Raw genomic sequence first — 23,683 nt, forward strand, 5'->3', positions numbered from 1 at the left:
CAGTTTCAGGGGAACACAAAAACAGCTCCTCAGAGACCGCAAGGGCTTTATTGAGAAGATGGATCTGAGCTCTTTATTAAGGTGCTCTGTGGAGGAAAAGGGACAATGGACATAAGTTAAAAAAACCCCAGGTTTTAGATAAAGAAAGTAATTTTCACAATGAGAATAATTAAGGAGTGAGTTACTCAGAGTCCTTGGAGGTTTTTGAGACTGGGCAAATCCGTGAGCACTCTGATGTGGGTTAAGTGTGACCCTGTTTTGGGCAGGAGACTCCCGAGGGCCCTCCCGGCTGGGGTGTCCCTGTGACAGTACTAACCAGCCGAGTCCTTCCCACAGCCAGGCAGGAGCCAGCCGCTGGATGTCACCCTGCGCTCACCGAACAACTCTGCTCCTACCGCCAAACGGGAGCTCGTCCCATTGCAGCGGGAAGGCTTCCTTAATTACAAGCTTTTTATTTCAGGTAATGATCTAGGAGCATTACACTTCTTCAAAGCCAAGCTTGCTGAAAAATACACAACGGTTTATTTTAAGAGCCTCTGAATCCTCACCTAAGGTTGGAAACTTAATGCTAACTTCAGCTAAATAGATACCATGTCATCGTAAGCCAAGAGTGCAGTTTGAGTCCACATCAAGAGTTCTACACCGCCTTGTTTAAACACAACACTGAAATACACATCAAGATGTGCATATATTTCCCCTATGCTGGGATAAAATGAACAGAAACAAGACTATCAAGATCTTGTCATATAAAGAGCACACAGTGCATGTAAGATGTTGTGTACATATTACTAAAACAGTAACAGTGAAGCTGCTGTGATTTCTAGAAACTGGAGTAGGGGAAAAAGAAAATCAAAAGCATCCTCCACTGACTGCTAGCGTAATATTGATTCTCCTCTCCTTCTCCTGAAAGTCAGTTCCTCTTTATCCCGGCCAGGTACGCTACAGCATGAACACTTCAGGGTCTGAATGGCAAGCTGTGTTGTTCTGAAACAAGCATCCCCTAAGAACATGAAATGCAGAAAGCAGATCTGTGTTCAGTGTCAAAACTATTGATCTTTAACTGTCAACTTCACATTAATAGTGCTGCCAGCTGCAAGCACTCAAAAGTTTTCTACAGACATCCATCCTGTGCTCCCCTGCCATTTCTCCCTTCCCCACTTCCCCTAGATTTCATTGTACAAGTCTGGGATCATTTTGTTTACCCTTGGTGCTAGTGCTGTTAAGATTAATGTTGTCATGCTTCCCTACATTTGTAAAGGGTAGAAACTTAAGACTTCCCTCTAAAAACAGGAGATTATCTTGTTTTTCTCTTGTAATAACCAGGCCTTAGCAGTGGGAATTTTAAATTCATCAAACATTGTGAAATTTGTGATAAAATAATGAAAATTGGCGTATTGAAAATAAAACCAAGACCAATTTGGTTCAAGTGAATGAATGACAACTGAGTCATATTGTGCACCTTCTCTAGAGAGAGAAGACCATGTCAGACTGCAATGTCTCCACTCTTCTGAGCACACACACCATCCCTTGCAAAGTGAATCTACCCAACATTCCTTCTCGGTGTAACATTTACACAGTGAAGAGATTGCCTTCAGAGGGGCAGTGGCCATAAAGATCAGGAATTGCTGCATTCATTGTATCATGTCCCTGGTGACTAACGAATGAAGTCACAATTCTCCTTTGGACATCTTAAAAAAAGGATCCTGACAATAAATCACATAATGAAGCTATAAATTTATCTAGACTATCACACCAGAGTTCAGATTGTAGCATAGATCACCACTGCTTGTGAGATGACATTTTTACACAATGTGGATGTATTAAACAAGTACCTATGACATTGTGCAGACGAAAGGTGCTATAAAGCTTCATTAGATTGGAAACCATCCAACAGTTGCACATTAGAGACTGAATTCAGTAGACAAGTAGCTTTGCCAGTACAATGCTTCTTCACAGCCAGATGCTTTATGAATACCACAAAGCGATCCCTTATCTTACTTTCCTCAGAGTTAGATTTTCAAGTAGCAAAGACAGACTTTGATGCCCCTCGAAAGCCTGCTGAGTTATTTTCTGCACAGAAGAGATCACTGCAGAACAGGGCCTCTGATGGCAGCCAGGGAAAAGGCAAAGATAAATAAATACATACTGTCCAGATTCTGCCACGATGGTCCCAGACTTACTATAACTGCCAAGTAAGTCATAGCAGGCTGTTTTTCACTGATACTCCAAATGTTGCCCTTTGTTCAAGCTCAAAAAGGACAATATATGTATACCTACTCCCTGTTGTATGCATCCTGAACTTCTAGTATTCTCCTCTTAGTTGTTGTTTTACTATCCTGAAGTATCCATAGCTCATACAAGCTGGTTAAGAAGCAAACTGGAACTGAAAAGCTTTCCTTTACAAAGACATGGATTTAGGATTAAATGCAATAGCAAGGATTAAGAACACTGGTCTTGCTTTACACCACAGAAAGTCCAGTTCTCCTGGCCTGCAGTTCCTGCACTGTAAATGAAGAGGAAAGGACAGTATCTTTGTAGAGAAACACATATAAAGCTTTTTACATCCGCCTCTTACACATCCATGTAGAGCTGGGTAAATTAATAACTGTAAGCAATCACCTGAGGTGACTATTTGAGGAAAACCTCCTATTTTCCAATAGCAAGAGCTGAACATCACCTCACAATTTTAATTCATGATATCTGCAGCATCATTTAATGCATTCCGTGTGTTGTTTGCAAACACCTACTGCTATGTGTGCTCTTCTGGCACCCACAGCTTCTAGCGTGTGCTCAAGTGTGGAATGCATTTCCAGCGCGCCTATCTAAAATGAATGCATGCAACTGCAAACACCTCATCTTGGAAAGCTGTGCTGAGCAGGAAGGATCCAGCTAAAAGATTACACCTTATTGGTTAAAAAGCAACTGCTCACAGACAACACTGCCAAAGGTCTTTGACAGATGTGAGTACTGCTAGTTCTAAAACGTTCTGGCCCTCAACCTCCTCCCTAAATCGTGAAAATTTACCTAAACTCGCCGAGCTGGTAGCACAGAGGCCGATTACCCCCACCGCTGGCAGCGGCGGGCCGAGCACACACGGGCCGGGCCGGGGCGGCCGCCCTCGCGGCCGCTGCGCCTCAGGCGGCGCCTTGCCCCGCCCAGAGGCGCGAGCGGCAGCGACGCGCGGCTCCGATTGGCTGCCGCGTCCCGCGCTGCTGGCCGGCTCTGCCGCAGGAGGGCGCGCGGAGCCGCCCTCGCACGCCCGCTTCCGGGGCCGGGCGCCCTCCGCGCGGCTGTGGGCTTCAGGAGCGCCCCTGTCCCTCACAGAAACTAAACCCGCTCGTTCCTCACCCGCTGCCATCAGTGAGGCACGGCGGAGCAAGCATCCCAGCGCTGGCAGGGCCGCTGTTAGAGCCAGAGAAGGAGCAGTGATACAGGGCCTAGATAGGAACAGGGGATGTAAAGGTTAATATGGGAATAGCAAGAAGGGGATGACAAGGGAAATAGTTGAGATAACAGTTCTGCTTAATGAGTAGATAGTTTGTAAAACATGATGAGCTGAGGTATGGAGTCTTTAGGCTTTATCAGTACAAAGCCGGTTGGGACTAGACCTATGGTTTGGACAACAGCCAGTAAGAGACTGAGTCTGCGCGAAACCTGGGGTCACAGAGCGGACAGGAGGAAGAGGAGCTTGACTTCATCCCCAAAGACCCCCACGACCACCACCAGAAGACACTGCGCAGACTCAATTGGGAGGAGATTATGGAAATGCTAATTATAATACGAAGCGGGGATAGGTAATGCATATGTATAGGCGTATTGTGAAATATATGAATATGTAATCATTTGCTCTATAAATCTAAGGTAACGGTGGCACATGGCAGGCACACACATTAGGAGGAGCGATCCCCTGTGTGCCCAGCGCTGAATAAACATACCTACTTTACAATCTATCAGATTGTGGAGTCTGTTTTCCGCACGTCAATCAGCAGGATACCTTCTCCGATTCTCCTACTCGGAACACCGAGCGCAGGCTAAATGCGTGGCCTTGGGCAAGCACCATCTCGGCCATACCCCATTGTCTTGTGGGCAACGGTTTCTGCTTGAACATGCCCCATACCAGCACACACGACAGGCAAGATGCTCTTTTCGACACCCTGCTAAAGATCATATTTAGTTACTGGTGGTTTCTCCCTTGTTGGATAGCTCTTGCAACAAAAATGATTGATTCCAGCAAGTCACAGACGGCTCATTCAAGGAAGATATTTTTAATATTTAAAACATGGTGTAAGGTTATGGCAGGAAAATGCAGGTCAAGATCACACATCTAACTCTCCTACATCGCATATTTATACCACACTGATTTACAGCAATTCAAAGGCTATTCGCTTTATTAACAAGTAACAAAGTATATGCAGGTAAAAAATTTCTAAGTAACAAATTCTGTGTGGGACTATTTCCCCGCTGGAAATCACTTCCTTTAAATGAAAACTTTCTTGTTTTGAAGAAAGATTGTTTCACAAACATCTATTATAGGAAGGGCTGTGTGCTCAGGGAAGGTTGCCCAGGTTTCCTCCTGTCGGCTTCCCCCTGTAGCAGTCAAGAGATTACTCGACTGCTTTCAGCGCTATTCACAGAAGAAATCAATGTCCTGAAAAAGAGAATTAAAAGATATTTTGAGATTACTGAGGGATTAACATTCCTTCATCACTCCCCAAAGGTACATGAATAGATGCAAACACAGAATACACTATAATATACTCAAAGTATTCTGGAAAAGAAAAAGGTCTTTTGTCTTTTGACTCATTTTACATAGCTGGGATGATTTGTTCCTGCCATAAATTTTTGAAGTGAATTAGGCAATATCATCCTCTCGCTTAATTTCAGATGATTCCTTTATCTCCCTTGTTCTCTATTCCCACATCGATACCTGGATTTATTAGTCATATGTAACCCTTTACCCTTAAACAGTTCCTAACCATACATGAAAAGGATGCCTTAAGCAGACTGAGGCTATGTAATACACTTGCTACAGAGAAATGTGACTAGAAAATAAACGCCAGTATTTTGCTTGAAAACTTCCAGCATGGGATAGACTTCCACAGCACGTTGCTTTCATCTAACTTCCTGCTATTATCTTATACAGCTATGTAGATCTCTCTTCTGCTGCAGGGAATTATCACACTGTGGTGCTCAAACTGTACGACATTTACATTAGACCAGTGTATCACACATAGCTGCCCACTGGAAGCAGAAGACAGGGAGCTGTTTCAGAGCCAGATGCTTACTAGTAATGAAAGTACTCCCATTTTAGCCAGCAAATGGACAATTTTAAGTGATGGAGGGAAGGCAGGCAATCCAACATTGCCTTGTAGTACACACGGTCTATTGTGTCGAGTCTATTGTATTCAGTGTGACTCAGTGATTAAGAAGTAGCAGCACTGGGGGGGGGTGGGGGGAATTCTCATAAGATTTATTGCTCAAACAGCAACCAACAGGCATGGATTACCCAGAACTGCACAAAAGGATGCAGAGAGAAGTTCACAGACAGGGATATTTATTAGCGGTGTCTGTAGTTGGTTGATTCCAGCAGTGAAAGTTACTTTGGGGGGGGTGTGGGAAGATGGAAGGGAGGGTCAGAGACAGAGGCCCCCAGGCTAATGTCCTCTTTCAAGGCTTCTCTCCAATGCAGCAGGTGCCTCCCCATAATACTTTTGCCCATTGAGTTCCCTATCAGTTCTTCTAAGCAATACCATTTCTGAGTGCCACTCAGTACTTCGATCGGGGCAGGCAATGCATGCTGATTAATTGTTAAGATTTGGGCACCATCAAGTCCCTGAATATAAACAGCAACCCCTTCCTGAGAGAACCAAAGTATTGGGCTTTGCAGTTGCAAGGCCAGGAAAGCAAGGCAAAAACCATTGCTTGCAGCCTGGGGGAATGTTACAGAGCCGTGAGCAAGAGACTGGCTTCTGACTGGCAGATGGAAGGCTGGTGGCATCAGAGGCGTGTATGTCAATGTGCAACACTCACGCTGTATAAAACAGCACCTTTAAGGGATATTTCTGGAGCAAGCAGCATGCCCATACACAGATTGTTCAAGGTGTGCTGTAGACCATTTTGAATGTGAACTTAGAGTCAGATCCTTAAGGTCACATTTGCAACATACAGCTGAGAGCAGCAGAACAAGGAAAAGCACCTTATCTGTATTCTCCCTTCATTTTCGTTGAAAAGTTCCTGCATAGCGAGAATGTAAAGTAAGGGGGAAACAACGGTGAAAGTCTGTATTGCTCGTGTTGCAAATGAAAATTACTTTCCAATTAAAGTTCTGCATTGCAGCCTGACAACAGCCCGTTCTGGACCCCAAGCCAGCCCGCAAGCTAAAAACATCGTTTTAACCTACCTCTGCTTCCAGTTCAGCTTGCTGTGCAAGCAGACTGGCTGTCACATTGTTGAGAAAAGAGCTTAGAAACAGATTTTAGCCATTCTTTCATGTTCTGTGACTAATTAATTGCTGTAGTGCTTCTGGGCCAAATTCAGAATAACCTAATGTAATGTCAAGAAAAGCAATCACTTATCGGAGATTCCCATTTCCTCAAATAAAACTTGTCTGAGACATTATAACACAAATCCTAGCAACTATTAACATGAAACAAAATTCTTCCTTTCACTTATTTCCTTTGTGTTAATGAAACTCATCTAATAATCTGGACCTAGGATTAAAGACTCCAGATATGATTTCAATCTTGATACACTAATCATATTTTGCTATATGCTTCAAAATGTCATATAGCTAAATATTCAATATCAATTAATATAGTTACTGCAAACCTACCACTCAATTTGTTTTTAAGCATAGAAATAAGCTACCAGTAAGCACTAGTTGTAAGCCAAACCATACCAGCCTCTGAGGAAGGACCCTCGTCTTCTATTCCTCTGTGAAGTATTTCAGATATTTAGTGAAATTATGAATTATCTGGTGCATGAGACACTACTGGACATCAGAGACAATGACCCTTTCAGAAATACACCTTGCTTACTCACAGAACACTGTGTTTTCAAAAGCTTTTTAACTCAGCTTTCTGATGTACCACTAACTTAGATATGAGAAAGCAAGCATGCTTTCAGTAAATCAGAAGTTCTGTATGACAGCATCCATCTATATATACAATTAATAGAATGTACACTTGTACACATTTTTAAAGTAGGCAGCACAAAATCCAGACTAAAAAAGAAGCCTTTGGGTAAAACTTACGTGACCTTGAAGGCATACTATTCAAATCAATAGAAACTCTAATAGAATCAAGCCCTTAATGCAGCATTTGTGATGTCTGCAATATCAGAGCTTATGTTAGAGATTTTATTGAGAATATTTGGCTGTATAAAAGCCCAAAGATTGAATCCCTAAGCATCTGTGATATGCTACAATCAACTGCCACAATTATGATTTGTTTTTACAGCAAATTAGCATTACACAGCCAAGTACAATTATGTAGCCAGCTGGGCTTTTGCAAATTCCTTACCGTTGTAGGAACAGTCTTATTCGCTTCTTGATAGACACGTTGTTCTGAGACTAAACTGCTAGGGAAATAACCAACTGTCCCCATATGGTCTTCATACTGTTCTCCGTAAACCTTCAGGCAAGGAGATGTATAATTAAGTACCTCAATACAGTCCTCATCTGGTTTAAGACAGTTCATAATTTAGTCAAAAGCAATTACTTTTTCTTACTCTGGTTTTAGATTTCCCAGTTTCCAATTACCTGGCACATGAAATAAACCATTTACACAAATTCTGACACAGGCATACATTTTTTGGAGTAAATTAATACCACCTATAGTTTATCTGGAATTTTAAAATAAATGCAGCTAATATTTATCTTAGCTTTTATCACAATTGGTCATAAAACTCTTAAATTTGAGAAGCAGTCTCCTACATAGTTTTAGCAAACAGCCACAGAAAAGAAACACTGAGCCCTTCTGTTAAGGTGGGGTTCATAATTACCATGTAGTTACTGGAGATATTTAATTAAAAAAAATGAAAATTTATCCATTTAAGTTTAAACATTCACTTCGCAAAGTAAGTTGCTGCTTTAAAACCCACAATAACTCAGCATTACCATCCATTTCTTGACAGAAATGCTCATTAATCTACTTTTGCTCATATATACAAGAATCTCCTCTTACACTTCCAGCCCAGAATTCTCCAGAGTCTTTTTCTTTCACTAGTTTTGAGTAAACATAAATCAACTGCCCTTTTTTAATATTAATGAATCTGCAGTCTGGAGCATTATAGTCCTCTTCTGCTCTGGCAAGGGAAATGGTATCTACAGAAAAAGAAGAATGAGGTGAACAAATTTAAATACATACATACTTTTAGAGAGAGAAATAGGAATGTGTGTGTGCTTGTATGCATACATGTAAAACTGTTCCGACAGGCAAAAGTAGGTTAACTTAAAATTAATAAAAGTGTTCAAGAATTTGTTCTGTTGATTTCTCTGTTCTCCAGTAAGCAAAGTAACAACTGCTTAAGAATGTGCCATTTCATCACAGTGGAAGTTATAATCCTCTCTACATTTACCTTTCACTTGAGTGAAAAATGTCCTTTACAAAACCCTTATTGCAGTAAAACTGCATGTGACATTCCACATAAACCCTCCCACTCTGCTTTCAAAGTTGACAAGCCAATGCAAATATAAGAGCTAAATAAGAGTTGTTTTCCCCTCACACTACTGCATCCAAACTCTACAGCCATTTTTAAGATGAATTTGTCCTCAAAATTAAAGCAAAATTACTTACAGACACAGTCATCATCGGCACACAGCTTCTTGCTGGCAAGCTTCTCCATAAAAATTCCGGTTGCAAGAGGACACATTAATCCGAGACACAAAAGTAAAACAACCAAATAAACACGTTGTGTCATTTTTCTTTGCTGCAGCACTTGCCGAATGCCTGCCGGGTCCAGCGATCGCCGTCTTTTATGGGAGAGGCAGACACCTGGACAAACACCCCGGGCCAATCGGAAGGGGTCAGGGTGACATTCCACCCCGCCAGAGGAGCCGCAGGCGGGAGGAAGACCTCAGGGTCCACTCATGAACCAAATCCCTTCCCAAAGCCACTCTACATTAACATTTCAATCAGCAACTGTATGATTTAAACATTTTGAGCCTTCCTGTAGTTGTCCATAGTCTTAATTTTACCTCAAGCAAAGTTTGAGGATTAAAATTAGGTCAGACCCTGGTAAGCAGCAAAGGAAATTACATCCTTCCAAATCCTCAAGTTCTTAATTTTCACAAATGCTCACTGACAAGCATAATCTTCACTGGACTGTAAACCCTCAGTGGCAGAGATTCCCCTATTACAGTCCTACAGAAAGGACTTACTAGGACCCCGACACACATAATGCAAACATAAACAAACCGTGAGGGAGTTGAAATCCAGTAAAAAGGCTTTGCATGTCAGTATTTTAAATTTGAGGTCTAAAAGGTTCAAGCACTATATACTTGTATAGGCAAGATCTCTTCCACAGGGAGATGCCATCAGGAGCAAAACACACAGGTTACGCCAGGACAGCGACCATTTCACTTTTATTTACATAGCTAAACTCAGCTGAGAGTTTGCAAGAGCAAGATGCTGAACATACAATGCCGCAGGCCGACTTAAAAGCTCCTCTTTACCCTTGGAGAGGACATTTAAAATTCATCTACCTTCCCAAAATCTTGTCATAACATACATGAGGCAAGACTTGTAGGGACTATTTTAATTTAGATACGCACACACGCACCAAAGGAAAAACCACCCCAGGTGCTGCACTGTAAGTGATTCGCATCGTGGCTGTCAGGCCACAGAAGGCTGGTCTGGATCAACCCTCAACAGTCACCAGGAGCAGGTTTGGAAGTTGCCAAAATGTCACCCCAGAGAACCGGGGCTTCCTGATTCATGAGGAGGCAGAACAAAGGAAGCTGTCAACTGGCATCAAAAATCTCCCACTCTCTTTTAAAGAAAAGAGCATCTTGCAATTTCCAGCATCCCCTTCCAATTACAGCTGACTTCACCGCATTCCCCTCTAATCTTCCAGCCCATTAGTCCTTCCTCCAACCTCCCGTATGTGGCGTCTGATGTCCTTTGCAGACAGCTCCACACAAACCCTTCTGAGTGAATAAAGGTTAAGAATGGTGATTAGCAACGGTAGTCTCGTGTACACAGACTAGTGGGATGCAAGGACAACGTAATTAATACCTATAAAATTGTGACTGCAGAAGGAAAAACATAAGGTTCATGACTGAATAACATAGTCACTTTTGCTCCCTTACAGGCACACTGAAATTATTTTCACTTGCAAGTATTAGAGTACCTGTGAAATCACACATACACAAAAAAAAAATCACTAAAAAGAATGAAAAATACATAAATGGATAGGACAGTAATTGAGGTGACTGTGGAAGGACATCATCTTGCCATATACTCTGGGATCAGAAGATTTTTCAGGCCTTGTGCAAAAAAGGTAGTTTATGTAGCTAGTTTTACACTTACAGATAACATAGCACTTGCTCAGAAATCAAGCTGATATGCCAGAACTATAAAGTACACCAAGATGTTATAAAAAGCAATCCTGCTTCCCTGAAGGTGCAGCACTTTGTCCAAAGAACAGTTTTAAGTCATATGTCGATTGTTTCAGAACAGAAGCAATGGGAAAGAGATGCTCTGCACCTACAGTCAAGCCCACACAACACAGGAAGGGGCTGCATGGAGCCAGTCACAGAGGAAAGGCTACAGCCTCTAGCATCCTTTCCTCCTGCCCCCATTGACCAAATTACTTTGGAAACAGAAAAAAACAATACTTGCAATGTAGCTGCCATGCAAAACATTCTTCCTTTTAGTTTCTTGCCTAAAAAACAGCTATTCTAGTATTTGCCCGAACTATTGCTAAGGGCAATCATGCTAACTCTATCCCATTACTTCTTTGTCTGAAAGGGTAGTGGCCCCAAAGAAGCGTTCAATAAGTGAGGAAAGGTAGAACATGACAAGCCCTGTGCAACTGCTTCCTCTCAAACATTAATCTTCAAGGGTCTGATTGCAATCCTCCTGGCCAACACCATGCAACAAGTTACTGCAAGAGTCACAAAAAAAAAAAAAATTAAGTAAATTTAACGATTCCCTTAACCTAAAATATATTTCTAGGTCTTCTATTACTTGAACAAAAACACTTAAGCTTTTGAAGTGATTTTTTGCACCCAAAATAGAACAGTTACAACTGACAGTACTACATCTGATTGCTTCACTGCATTGTGTATTTCATGTCACACAAGACCTGTAAAAGCTTTAGACAAATGAAAAACAAACAAACAAAAATAAAGCCCCAAACCCAACAAACCCAGAAGCATTAGAACATGTATTTTGGAAAAACCTGCCCAAAACCAGACCATCAGGCTCATCTGCATTGTCTTTGTAAAGAGCCATAAAGCTCTTCCTAAACCATTTATTAATATCACTGGCACTAGGTCTGGAAAGAGCAGAAGAGAAGACAATAGATGAACTTTCAGGTTTCTTCTGTGAACCTGCTTCTACTACCATCCATCATTATAAAGACAAAGCCAAGTTGAACAACAGTGCTGTCAAGCTGCAATCAATTTCTACCCATACCTGGGAAAAAAACCCCACTAATGACAAGTTGTTTTACTTAAGTGACAAAATTATTCTTGCTGAAAAGCAGCTGCCCCCTTGATAATGAGGCTGAAGATTGAGTGTTGCATTTATTCTCAATATGCTGACATTTAGTATTCCGGCACATGCTTTTTGCTCTGGAAAGACAGCTATTTTCCCAGCACTCGCTTCTGAGAAATTAATGTCATCTTAAAAGTAGTTAAATCAGTACACCAAGTAAGCCCTACAAGCCTAACAGATCAATAATCAGACAGGTTCAAGGAAAAACATGGCTTGAAAACAGCACAAACTGAATTTATTTTGTAAAAATTCACTATCCAGTAGATCTGTGGAAATCCTATGTCTGTCCCGGCCATGGTGACAATTTTATGCAAATCTTAAATTATTTGCAGAGAACAGCAAACATGCTAGCTGATCAAAGTATCATCATGTGAAAAAAACAGCTATCCACAGAAGTCCTCTGTGAGAGCATCTGGTTATTTTTTTGCGTAAGTGATTTTCATAGCATGAGATGGAGTAATCTTGAATCCTTGGAGAGCATCTCGAGCAGCTCCTGCTTGATTCTCATTTTCAAATTCCACAAACGCAATGTCATGGCGCCCAGGCACTAAGCGTACCTCTTTGAATCCAGGAAACCTTTAAAATAAGGTGAAAGTGTCATATAATACACCTCTCTTCAGTATCCATAAGATCTCATCATAAGCATCTACTAGTATAATAGTTACTACTACTGAAAGATTTAAATTGAAGGGTTTTACATGTCCAGTCCTTAGAGCTATGCGTCAATTAAGGATCATTATGTGGAAGCAATTTAATCAGTCACGTGCGTATATGGAAGCAACTAAAGCTAGTTTTAAAACTGCTCCTGCTGTTGTAAAGTCTTTAATATTACAGTCACTAGTTTAAATCCAGTGCAGATTGATAGTAGATAACTTACACAATCAAAACCAGCTACAAAAAAAATTGGATTTGCTTTCTGCACCAAGTTATCAGAACCGACACCTGTAATCTTGGCAGTAAGACAGAGAACTGAAATGCATTCAGAAGAAACTCTTACTTCTAAAAAGTCAGCTTGCCAACTGAGAAAAAGCATACAGGTAACAGAAGAATTCAAAGGAGAAGTCCTTTCTACTCAAAAACTTACTGATTGAATAACATGGACAGCATCATTTCATTTGTTTCCTCAGGCAAGTTATTAAGGAAAAGGATATAGTTTGGTGGGTTGTCAGGCACCTGCAACAACAGAAGATCAAAGCTCAGAAGATTATATACAGTTATTCATTCCACTGCATCTGTCTTCATGATTATTTGAACCATGACTCACATATCCTTTTAGTTTTGCTCTCTTAACATTGCTAGCTGGACTTCAGTATACTTCCAGGCAGTATACAGAGGCCTTTGGTTCTTTTACAAGGATATATTAATTTGGAGAGGCTCTTATTTCCACAAGAATCAGTGACATATTGTCTTGGATGTCCTATTTAAACTCCACAACTCAACAGCTGATGCTGCAGCACTCTCAGCACTGCCCAGGGGGAGGGAACCCAGGTGCCTAAGTACTGGCTGCAGTATGGCAGTGGAAGAACCTATGAAACACTCACATCCTTCCGGAAAAGCAGCTGGAGTCCAAGATAAATACCCTGTTCGTCTGCAGTAGTACTGAAATACTGAGTATCTGTAGGCAACTGAAACCCACAAACCCCACATGGTTTTACTACGGTGCTCTATTCAAATTTGTTAATTAGAAACCCCATTAGATTTAAAACTTTAGAGTCTTTAACAGATTTACCTGCTAATATGAATTTGTAGGCACCCACCAGACACAAGGCTGAGTAGTCAGTTTGCTAACACTGGACTGAAAGGCTGGAATCTCAAGTCATCAAGGAGCTTACAAAAATAAAAAAGAAACTGGAACACCAGAACTTCAAGCGTCCTAATAATGGTGCCAAGTAAGTTAATGCCTCAGCAGAACATTTTATTTCAGCTAATGGAAATATTCCAGGCAGTGCCATTAGAAAAGAAACTTCTGAAGTTCAAATAACTGAATATTCAGTATGTTGTGCTTCAATGCAAAAGGACATACACATGCTGTGCCTTGTTACAAATGACACCCAAAAGAAAACCCAGACTGGGAGCAAGACATATTCCCCCGTGGATTATGTAGGCAATTCTTAATGATAGTAGTCAAGAAAAAGATGCAGGGCAGGCAAAGATGTTCTTTTATGGTATGTGCCCTACTGCAAATCCTGGCTCTTTAGTACCTCCAATTTTAACACACATGAATCATTTAGAAGGTCACTGAGCAGACAAGATGAGTGCAGTGTAAGGAGTTGTTGCTACATCTCCATACAATCCTTTGGAAAATAAGATGCTTATGAGAAAAAAAAAACAAAAAGTGAGCAGAGGACTCCCGAACTCCTGAAAAGAAGTTTTTAGGCAGATATCCTGGCACCCTGTGTAGTCTTCCTCCTCCTTTTCTACTACTACAACAAAAAAAGTTAAAGGAAGTTTATTAACAATGAAAAAAAACAAAGAATCCTTCAACTGATACTAAACACAGTCAAAATTAAAGAATCAAGTAGAATTTCTTAATAGTACAATTTTCTGTATAATAATGAGAAACTGCAGATTTTCATTTCATGTCAACCAGATACTCTAGAAGTGGGGTTTCTTTTGTATACTGTGATGTAGCTGTTAACAAATGTCTTACAGAACAAAAAGGAAGCTGTAAAAATATATACTCGAGTTTCCATGTGTAGCAAATTATTATTCATAGAGAATAATTTTAAACATTAGTGCTTTTAGTCACAAAAAAAAAGCATTACCTGCTGATTCTGTGCTGCAGTCCCTGGGGCATTGGCTGAATTTTGTGTTGCTCCCTAGTAAAGAAGTACAAAATGGTTTTACAAAGGTCTACTGTTAGAAATATATAAGCACAATTCACCATGTTTTTGTACAAGCCAAGAAGCACATTAAGGTTTTTTTAAGCTAAAATCCAAGGAACATTTGTTGCTTGAGATACTTCCTGTAGGAAAACAAAGCACCTGAATTTTGCTGAACTCCAAAGCCAGGCAATCAAAGAAAAAACATCTGTAGTATCTGTCCTGACTAATGGCAGAGTCTGCAGATACAGCGAATCACTATTTCTCCACATAAACCAGATTTTTTTGTAGACAGACAGGAAGGAAGCAGTTCTGAAAACGAAGGCTTAGACAGGACATACCTAACAGGAGAAAACCAGGTGCTTCCACTGAGGACTCCAATTTAGCAAGGATAACTAAAGCTATTACCATTATAGCTAGTAGCAATTACTTAACAGATTTGTATGTAATGATTGATTTTTTTTTAATAAATCCTGAAAAATCTGAATATTCTATTTATTTATTAGTAAAACATTGCTTTCTCTGAACACTCTTATCTCTCTTTGATACCAGTTTGTGCTTTAGCAGGAAATGCAGTTAAATAACACAATATTCAAACTCCATGCCTTGATGTTTTCTGCTATACTTCAGCACATAAATCACTAGATGCTGTTAGTTTAGGCCAGGCTAACCGTTAGTGGAGATATGTGCCGAGCCAACTCCTTTTCATCTGACTGTAAATGAATTATCTTGTTCCCATTTACCATATTTCAGTGCTTACAGAGCATTAAAACGCTGAAGGGAAAAGCTGGCTGAGCACTTGAAGCTGGCGTTAAAGATAAGCAGAAGCCCTTCATTTATTTCTTTTTTAAAAAATAAATTAGTTTCTACTTTGGTTTATTGTACCTTTGCCCCATATCTTTATTTTCATCTGGTAATAGGAAAGGAGGAATTTAAAAAAAAAAAAAAAAAAAAAAAAGGAACAGCAAAGACTATATAATCATCCCCCTCTCCTTCAACTCCTACTGAGTGCTCAAGAGCACTAGATAGCAACTGACCACAATTCAGGGAATTGAGAAGTAGACAAACAAGAGACAATACTCAGTCCTAAAAAAAAAAAAAAAAAAAAATTAGGATAGCTTTTGTGTTTTTCTTTTTTTTGAAGAGATAAGCAGCTTACCTGGATAACCTTTTTATTTGCTGCATTTGCTGACTGCTCCAGAGATTTGGCTTTCTTCTTTTCCTTCCTTTTTTCCTTATCAGCAAAAGTACCACGCATTTTAGAGATTATATCAGAATCTGTTTTTGCATACTGAATACGCTGTTTAAAAGGAAAAGAAAACCAAACCAGTATATTTTGTAATTAATAACACTGAGCTTTTTGCACCACTGTCATTAACTCTGTTCTGCTGTGCACTTGCACATTTAATATAAGGTGTTCCTGCAGAAAAAATACTGTTCTAAACTATAGATATGCTTACAGAGCATCTAATCCTCATAATTAATTCTGAGCATAACTACGGAACTCCAAAAAAAACTAAAATGGAAATTACTAATTTTAACTCATTGAAATTGGAACTCTATTCACCTAACAGCATCTTTTTAACATCTGTCAAGGTAACAGACGTACAAAGCAATATAAAGACATTTGACAAAGTTGGTACCAGCTTCTATTAAAAAACCTGAGGGAGTTTTTTAATCGCATTTTAAGGGGAGTTAAAATGTTATTGTGATTTCTCAGATCTCAGCAGAACATAGACTTCTTATATAGAAAGGCAAGTACATGCCTTAATCCAAACCAGATTGCGTAAATGTGTCAGCAGCACCATGGTGCTGGGTTTCTGACAAAGGCTGCCCAATGCACTACTCAGAGGAGGAAGCTGACTCGGCTGTGAGTCTACAGGTGTGCACCATCATATATACACACAATCCTATCACTTTTACTATCAGAGACTACCTCAATACAAAATTTCACAGCAGTTGAAGAATTTTTTTTTTAATGCTTTTCTTTAGTGCTTAGAGTATGCATGCTGCAGGCAATATTCAAAGAGAGAAGTATACCTGAAAGCTTATGAAGTCTTACTCCTTATTTCCTACTGAGGTTTACCGAGCACAAAACTCTTTAAGGGTAAATGACACAAGTGAGCTTGCACAATTCCTTGTTAGGGATTTAATTAGAGAATCTGAAAGTGTTACTGAAAAAGGCTCGTAGCTCAACAACATGACTGTCTGTGCTCTCCTTAATGCTCAAACCCAGTACTGATATATCCATCCACCACGGAAGTCAAGTGGGCCATGTGAATGTATCATTACTCCTCACAAATAGCTGCAGAATTAAGAGATGGATAATTATCCAAGCAGATGACGTGTCAATTATGCCATTCTGCATGTTATCAAGTACATTATTAAATCATGTTCTATCAACCAGCAGCGTATTTGCTTCACTGAAGTTACACTAAAATTCAGTTATTTGGTTTAGTGATCTGGTGCACGCACAAGCAGAACTAGCCATTTGTTTCAAAAAATAAATCACTGGTCACGCCTGTTGATTTGTGGAAAGTAAAACTGCAGAAATCTTCACCCTGCTCACTGTTACCTCAAAAAGGAAGCATCATATTCTAGCTAAGTAATTAAGATTACTCTAGATAAATGAAATGAAAGCACCTAATTTCAATAACATTATCAAATGAATTTAATTGGTTCCACAGAAGACATGATGGGTAAAACAGAAGGATTTAAGATCTTAAAAACTTTAATCCAGCATAGAAAAACATAAAGGCATCACTTAGGAAACCTAAATGCCAAGTTCAGCCTCTGTGTGTGTTTTAACTAATCTCTCCGGCATCACCCTATCTTGCATAAATATTCATCAGGACACGATGTGATTGAGTAACAGTATAATTACAAGTACGTGTGATAGTTAATTCATAGGTGGAAGTACCAAAACACTCTATGTTGTACCATAGCAATTTTTTTTTCTTTAAAAAGCTAACAAAATAACTTACCATTGGTTTCCCATAAAATGGAAAGCCTTGTAGTTGTCTCAAAGCATTAGTAGATGATCCAAGTTCTTTGAATATAACGAAAGCCTGTCCTCTCATCTTCATAGTCTTTAAAGCCACAATGTCAACCACATGACCAAACTGTGAGAATAATGCATACAAGGACCTTTTCAGCTCTGTTGACAATACAAGAAAATAGATTATAACATGTTACATGCAAATGCCCACTTCTACAGCGTTTTCTGTCCTTTAGGGACAATGTTTTTCACCAGCTTTAGATCACACAGTGAAGTCACATGAGTTTAGTCAAACCTGTTGCATGAGTACAAGTTTATTTGCCCAGTTTTTATATGTAGGTATTGGTTCCACACCTCAAGTATTCAGCTGGTGAAAAAGTTGTACTACCATCCATTCTACCATTCTAAGAGAGTAAAAATTACACAAGGGTATGTAAATATATATATATTTTTCATATACATATACATACACAGCCACTCTCACACATTCAAGTATGATATATCACAGCCATCAAACCAATCAGAAAAATCAATACTGTAACACATGATAGTAAAGAGGTATGACTTAAAACAAGAACACAGCAAAATAGTAACTACATAAAGGCAAATTAAATCTGGAAACTTTGTACCTGTTCAGTGAATTCACTTACACACATTAAATATTTTTTCATATTCTGGATCCAGGTGTGTTTTCATATGATCACACTGTACTTTACAGCTGCAATGGATTCATTTTCATTATTTAAAATCACCTGACTACATGCCAAATTAAACCTTCATCTTATCTGATCAAGCTAAATAAATCCTCTGTACCGCATAACTATTTTACCTCACAAACCTTACATATAAAATATTTCAGTGGCATAAAGACACTGCCTCTTGTTTATTGCTGTTGACACTTAGTAATACCAGCCTACTGTCACTTTCTCCATCTGCTCTTGACCAATCACAGTGCTATTTAAAAAAAAAAAGTTCCCTTATCCAAACACTTTCCTTAAAAATAATTTCAAAAACTGTATTTAAAAAAATCCCATTTGTAAGTTTTACAGGTAATTTGAAACCCTACATTTAAAAACTATAACCATGCAATTTCATAATGGAGACTTACTGGTTAGGACACTTATCATGCTATAAACAAAGCCACAAGTTAAATTTATTCAGTAGAACCATCCTGACAAGTTAATAAATAATTTCTCAGCCAAGCTGTTTCCACTTTCATATCTCTATCTGAAGCACCCTGAAGAAACATTTAAGTAGCACTAGTCTGATCCAGCCACTTGGTTCACAAATAAGTAATTACCTTCATCACCTTAGATTACAAGCTAAGCATGAGTATTAAAGTGGATGATTCCAGGCAGGCACTGAATATACAGCCAGATAAGGGCAAGAGATTTTTTTTGCTTTTAGCATACTGTGAGGAGCTAAAAGACCTCGGCATGAATTCATTGAGAGAGTGCGGGCTGCAGTACCTGCAGGGCAGTGTCTCCAGCAGGATGACACAAAGCAGGCTAGCTCATGCCATGTTCACCACTTCTCCGTGGCACTAAAACAAACGAGGAACATACAGATGTTCCCACATTTCAGCGAGGGGGGGGGGGGCTGCCGATCACCGAAAGGTTTACCAACATGCCTCTTAGCATCGATTACTGCTGTCGTTAGCTACTCACTGACGAGGAAACCCAACCCAGGCAGTCTGCTACAAAACTACAGTTGAAAGGCAACGAAAAGCTGCCTTAGAAAAAAGGGCCGCAGTTTATAAAAAGCCTTAAACAACGCGTTACTCTTGTTGACGCTGCCTACTTCTTCGCTACAAGCAGCCGCTTGCCGGGAGCTCGGTGCACGACCCCCACCCGCACGGCACCGCCACGCCAGCGCCCGCCGGAGCCGCGACGGGCGCACGACCACGAGTGGAAGCCAGCGCCCTGCGCCAACGCCCGCTTTCCAAAGGCCGCTCACAGCCCCCAGTACCTTCTTTCTTTATCTTGTCGTTGATGTTGTTGATGTAGATGGTGTGGTTCGGCCTGATGTCCATCCTCAGGGGCGGCTGCGGACCTGCCTGCAGGCAGAGCACGCGGGGGAGCCGTTAGTGGTGGCCGAGGATCCGTGCGGGCCCCCGGGGAAGGGAGCTGCCAGCGCCGCGCGCCCTCCCCGCGCGGGCAGATCCACGGCACGGCACGGCACGGCACGGCACGGGCGCTCCCAGGAGCCATCCCGCCGTGCCGCCCGCCATCCCGCCCGCCCCTCACAGCCGCCCCGCTTACCTCCTCCCGCCGAGATGGCGGCCGGCCCGCCCCGCCCCGCCCCGCGCGCACGCGCGCGCAGCGCAGGCGGCAAAGCCGCTCCCGCAGACAATCGATGTGACGAGCACCGGCGCCTCGATGCCGAGCGGCGCCTGCGCAGTGCCGCCCCAGCGCCCCCGCCGTGTCGCTTGGGGGTCTTCAAGCGCGGGGCGCTGGCGTGTGCTCGCGCCTGAAGGGCAGCAAGATAAAAAGGGAAAAGGGTCATAAAGCCAGTCGACACACAGCTCGATTTGCGCTAAGCTATGTCGATTATTCGCTTCTAGCCCCTAGTTTAGAGGCAAAGCAGGCTGCGGGTAGGCCCGCCCTCTCAGCGCCCGGAGCCCCTGGCGTCCCGGCGGGTCCTGCCGGGCGCCGCGCCCGCGCCCGCGCCGCGGGGGTGTCGTTCCCGCTTCGCGGTGTGGAGAAGCCCCGAGACCGGCCTCGGGGAGCTCGGCCTGCCTTTGCGTTAGCCCAGGGTGTGAGGGGGCCGTGGCTGGGGCAGCGCCGCAGCCCCGGGGCGGCTCGGAACTGGCCGAAACGGGCCTTTCCTGACCCAGGTGTTGGCTCTGCTTCGTTCTGCTAGAGCATTAAGCACAGCGGGCTGTGGTCTTTCTGTCTTTGCGATTAACCCCTGACAGCAACTTGTGGAGAATCAGGAGAAGCGGTAGCTGGAAATTGTCTCTAGGCTTTCATTAGCTAACATCGGGGTTCGCTTTCAGTATTGAACGGGCAATATATACCTGAGCATGCGACTTCTTGAAGGTACTTTGAAAATCTCTGTGGTAGTGGTAGCTCGGGATAAATAAACAGAGCAGAGGTCGAGGGTGCAGCCTTTGAATTTTTGGAATAATTTTGCAGCCTGCATGCTTTCATTTCTATGAAATTATGCAGGCTTTTTCAGAAACAATTCTAAGTTGCAAAGGTTTAACCTGGTTACATATCAAAAAGAAGTTATGAGAGAGGAAAACATAATAAAAATAGTTCTTTAAATTATGTGTGGACAGTTAATCTCTGTAAGACAGGAATGCTATGTAGAGAGTTCTTGGTTCAGTTCAGAAAAAAAAAAAACCATTACTTCCATATTCTAGCATTTGCTTGAGTAAAAAGAAAATCTGGTATGTAGGAAGCTTATAAAGAAAAACATGAATTAAAGTGAATTGATTTTATGTATATATATATATGTAAAAGGCTGTTAAGTGAGATGTAATTTACTGGTGGAAGAGGACAGTGTGTTCTTCAGTTGTTCAGAGCATTGCATGGTATGGGAAATAGTGTGCCAGTACGATGCCACATGCTGTGTGTACATGCCACAAATTCAAATGATAGGCAGCAGTTCCGGTCATGTTTTAGGGTCCTATTTATTTTTGTTTGTTTATTGTCTTAGAAGTAGTTGTTAAGATAAAGCATAACATTGAAATCCAAGCATGAACCATATATTAAAACACTTTTTCACAAAGACTGTTATTTTATGCGTTGATCAGCCATGTAGTCCATGTAACTTCATAATGTAGTAACAGTGTTCAAAACTACTTACTTGTCCTTGAGTCAACATAGCTAAGAGGATTTGTCTCAGAGTCAAAAATATTGATGTATTATAAATTATTATAAACCCCCCCCCAACCTGACACAAAGTAAGGAAGAATTCATGGCTCCTGTAATTCTTCCAGCACAGCATGCCACGCTCATACTTGGTCGGAGTCACTTTAAGCAGAGCTGATTTATTCTTGCAGATTTTGAATGCAATAAAGCAGGAAATCTGTGTCCTGCTCCTCAGGTGGGATTTCACACTGCCTACCAGTTCAATATAAATGACATTGATTCCTCAGGTTGGCTTTCCTTCCTAAGGTTTATTTGGATTGCTTTTGTTTTCTTAATCCCCAAACAGGTACAGTGCTCTCATACTTACTAAAATGGTCACTAAAATACTAAAATTTAAAAGTCCCTGAAAGCTTGAAGTATTGTAAACATTATTTGAAGTTTCTTGGCAAGAGTGCCCATAGCAATTTACTAAGTAGTTATAATTCATCACCAATATAACAGGCTGCAAATGTACTTCCAGCTTGAACAGGTGGCTACTTCGTCAGAGATTGTAAAACAGTGTTAGAGAAACAAAATGAAGAGCACAGGGTTCTTGAAAATATCTTTGTAGCCACTGCTCCTCTGCCTTCCTGTGCTTTGATCAAGGTCAAGGAAACGTAACATTTCATTATTATTGCTGTTGTTTGTTACGAAACCTGTAATAAAAATTGTAGGTTTTCTGTGCAATTCCCTGAACTCAAACAGGATAACCAAGAGCTGCGTGTAGCAGAAGCTTCACAACATTGTGCAATCCTCGCAGCTTTGATTGGGTCCATATACACATAATGATGCTTCATGCTTTTCACAGTTGTTATTTTCCTGAATGACGCGCTAGAAAGAAACACGCGTGTGAATGCTTTGTGATATGGCTGGACTGGTCTTCAGTATTTTAGTTCTGCCCTTTGATGTGTTCTGCTGTTTCCAGGAGTATGATAATATTACACATCACTAAACACTGGAACATGGACAAAGTGAACAAAATTACAGGAGCTATGGATATATTCCGTAGCAAGTACAAACAGGGGTGCTGTGAGCACTTGTAAAGTCAATAGACGTGCAACCTCACATTTAAGATGGAGGAGGTTCTTTGAAGGGTGAACAACTTAGGGATCTATATTCAATTGGAAGGTGCGAAAGAGAAGGAATTGCATCCTATAAATCAGTGGTTGCTGGGCAGTTGTACTGAACTGCTATCCACTGGTGTAAATTGCCAGGAGGAGCTGAGGGGGCTGCGGTGATTTACAGATTATGGTTCACAGGCTCAGGATGCATGGTTGCTGCAAACTAACAAAGCAGAGTGAATGGACAACGTGATGGCAGGAGAAATTTAGTATTGACAAATGTGTGGCAAAGCACTTGGAAAAGTGTCACTTGAACCACCTGAATTACCTGTCAGCACTCAGAAGGAGGACTCAGCTGACCCCCTTTAGGGGACAATAAAACATCCAGTGGTAGGGAGAGGCAAACAAAACACCATACGGAAGGAGAAAAATGTACTGCAGTTCCTTTAATAAGGCTGTTTCATAATCACTAAAAAGATGCTTGAACATATAACTTTGATCTAAAAGAAGAGAACCTCCACTCATTTGTCTGACGTTTATTATTGGCAGTTCATACTTTTGATTATTAAATACACTGCCTGACAGACCTTTCAGGTAGACAGTATGATTTAGTCAAGGGAGCTGCACCAACAAAGAGAAGAATACACCATCACAACCAATTATTTATTACTATTGTTTCAGAGGGAAATCTTTCCATCATGCTCAGTACAACTCTTCGCTTGTTCTTTTGACCAAATCACCTTTCTCCCTTGCCAAGTCCACAAGAAAAAACAGCACAGCACTTTGGATTTCTTTGGATGTGCTTCTAGTTTAGGGCAACAGAAAACAGTTGCATTGTTTAAAAAAAAAAAAAAAAATTACTATTCTTAAGTGAACCAGAATTAAATTTCAAATACTTGGCATTCATAGTTAATTAGTTATATCCAGCATAAACGGTGGAATGAATGTATTTCATCTTGGTGCTTTATCAAGTATGCTAGGAAAAAAATGTAAAAACCATTAGAACTGGGAGGGGAACTCAGCAGGTCACAAAACAAACTTGTTCAACAGAAACCACCAGAGTATACTAGTGAGTTGCTCCCTTTCCCATCTCAAGTGGGTTTCTTCCATTTTAGGGCTCACCAGATGACAACGACTATCACTGCTCTATTAATACCTAAAAGTTTCAGTTAACATCAGGGCTTTTGGAAGCCAGTAACAGACCACCTCCTGCCCCCTCCCCCCC

At 41.1% G+C, this 23,683-nt stretch overlaps 2 protein-coding genes across 2 annotated transcripts; both read right to left on the reverse strand.

Moving 5' to 3' along the window:
- Positions 1-4,249: 4,249 nt before the first annotated feature.
- Positions 4,250-11,824, reverse strand: OTOR (otoraplin). Its single transcript, XM_009965752.3, has 4 exons — positions 8,796-11,824; positions 8,184-8,323; positions 7,521-7,631; positions 4,250-4,648 (listed from the first exon to the last, which is right to left on the reverse strand). The coding sequence occupies exons 1-4, from the start codon at positions 8,917-8,919 to the stop codon at positions 4,625-4,627; spliced, it is 399 nt and encodes a 132-aa protein (XP_009964054.3). The 5' UTR covers positions 8,920-11,824; the 3' UTR covers positions 4,250-4,624.
- Positions 11,825-11,929: 105 nt separating this feature from the next.
- Positions 11,930-19,880, reverse strand: SNRPB2 (small nuclear ribonucleoprotein polypeptide B2). Its single transcript, XM_042789622.1, has 7 exons — positions 19,802-19,880; positions 19,509-19,596; positions 17,527-17,699; positions 15,702-15,842; positions 14,486-14,539; positions 12,805-12,893; positions 11,930-12,296 (listed from the first exon to the last, which is right to left on the reverse strand). The coding sequence occupies exons 2-7, from the start codon at positions 19,570-19,572 to the stop codon at positions 12,137-12,139; spliced, it is 681 nt and encodes a 226-aa protein (XP_042645556.1). The 5' UTR covers positions 19,573-19,596; positions 19,802-19,880; the 3' UTR covers positions 11,930-12,136.
- Between the last annotated feature and the right edge of the window lie 3,803 nt (positions 19,881-23,683).

Source organism: Tyto alba, unplaced genomic scaffold, assembly GCF_018691265.1.
Source record: "Tyto alba isolate M040663 unplaced genomic scaffold, T.alba_DEE_v4.0 Super-Scaffold_16, whole genome shotgun sequence".
NCBI classification, from domain to species: Eukaryota; Metazoa; Chordata; class Aves; order Strigiformes; family Tytonidae; genus Tyto; species Tyto alba.

Excerpts from the sequence above, each read along its gene's own strand:
- OTOR (XM_009965752.3), bottom strand. The coding sequence starts at position 8,919 with ATGACACAACGTGTTTATTTGGTTGTTTTACTTTTGTGTCTCGGATTA. Across the intron at positions 7,632-8,183 it reads GAGAATTCTGGGCTGGAAGT|GTTTACGGAGAACAGTATGA; the intron begins GTAAGAGGAGAT and ends CCTTGCCTGAAG. Across the intron at positions 4,649-7,520 it reads ATAAGACTGTTCCTACAACG|GACATTGATTTCTTCTGTGA; the intron begins GTAAGGAATTTG and ends TCTCTTTTTCAG.
- SNRPB2 (XM_042789622.1), bottom strand. The coding sequence starts at position 19,572 with ATGGACATCAGGCCGAACCACACCATCTACATCAACAACATCAACGAC. Across the intron at positions 17,700-19,508 it reads CGACAAGATAAAGAAAGAAG|AGCTGAAAAGGTCCTTGTAT; the intron begins GTACTGGGGGCT and ends TATTGTCAACAG. Across the intron at positions 12,297-12,804 it reads CTGTCCATGTTATTCAATCA|GTTTCCTGGATTCAAAGAGG; the intron begins GTAAGTTTTTGA and ends CTTATTTTAAAG.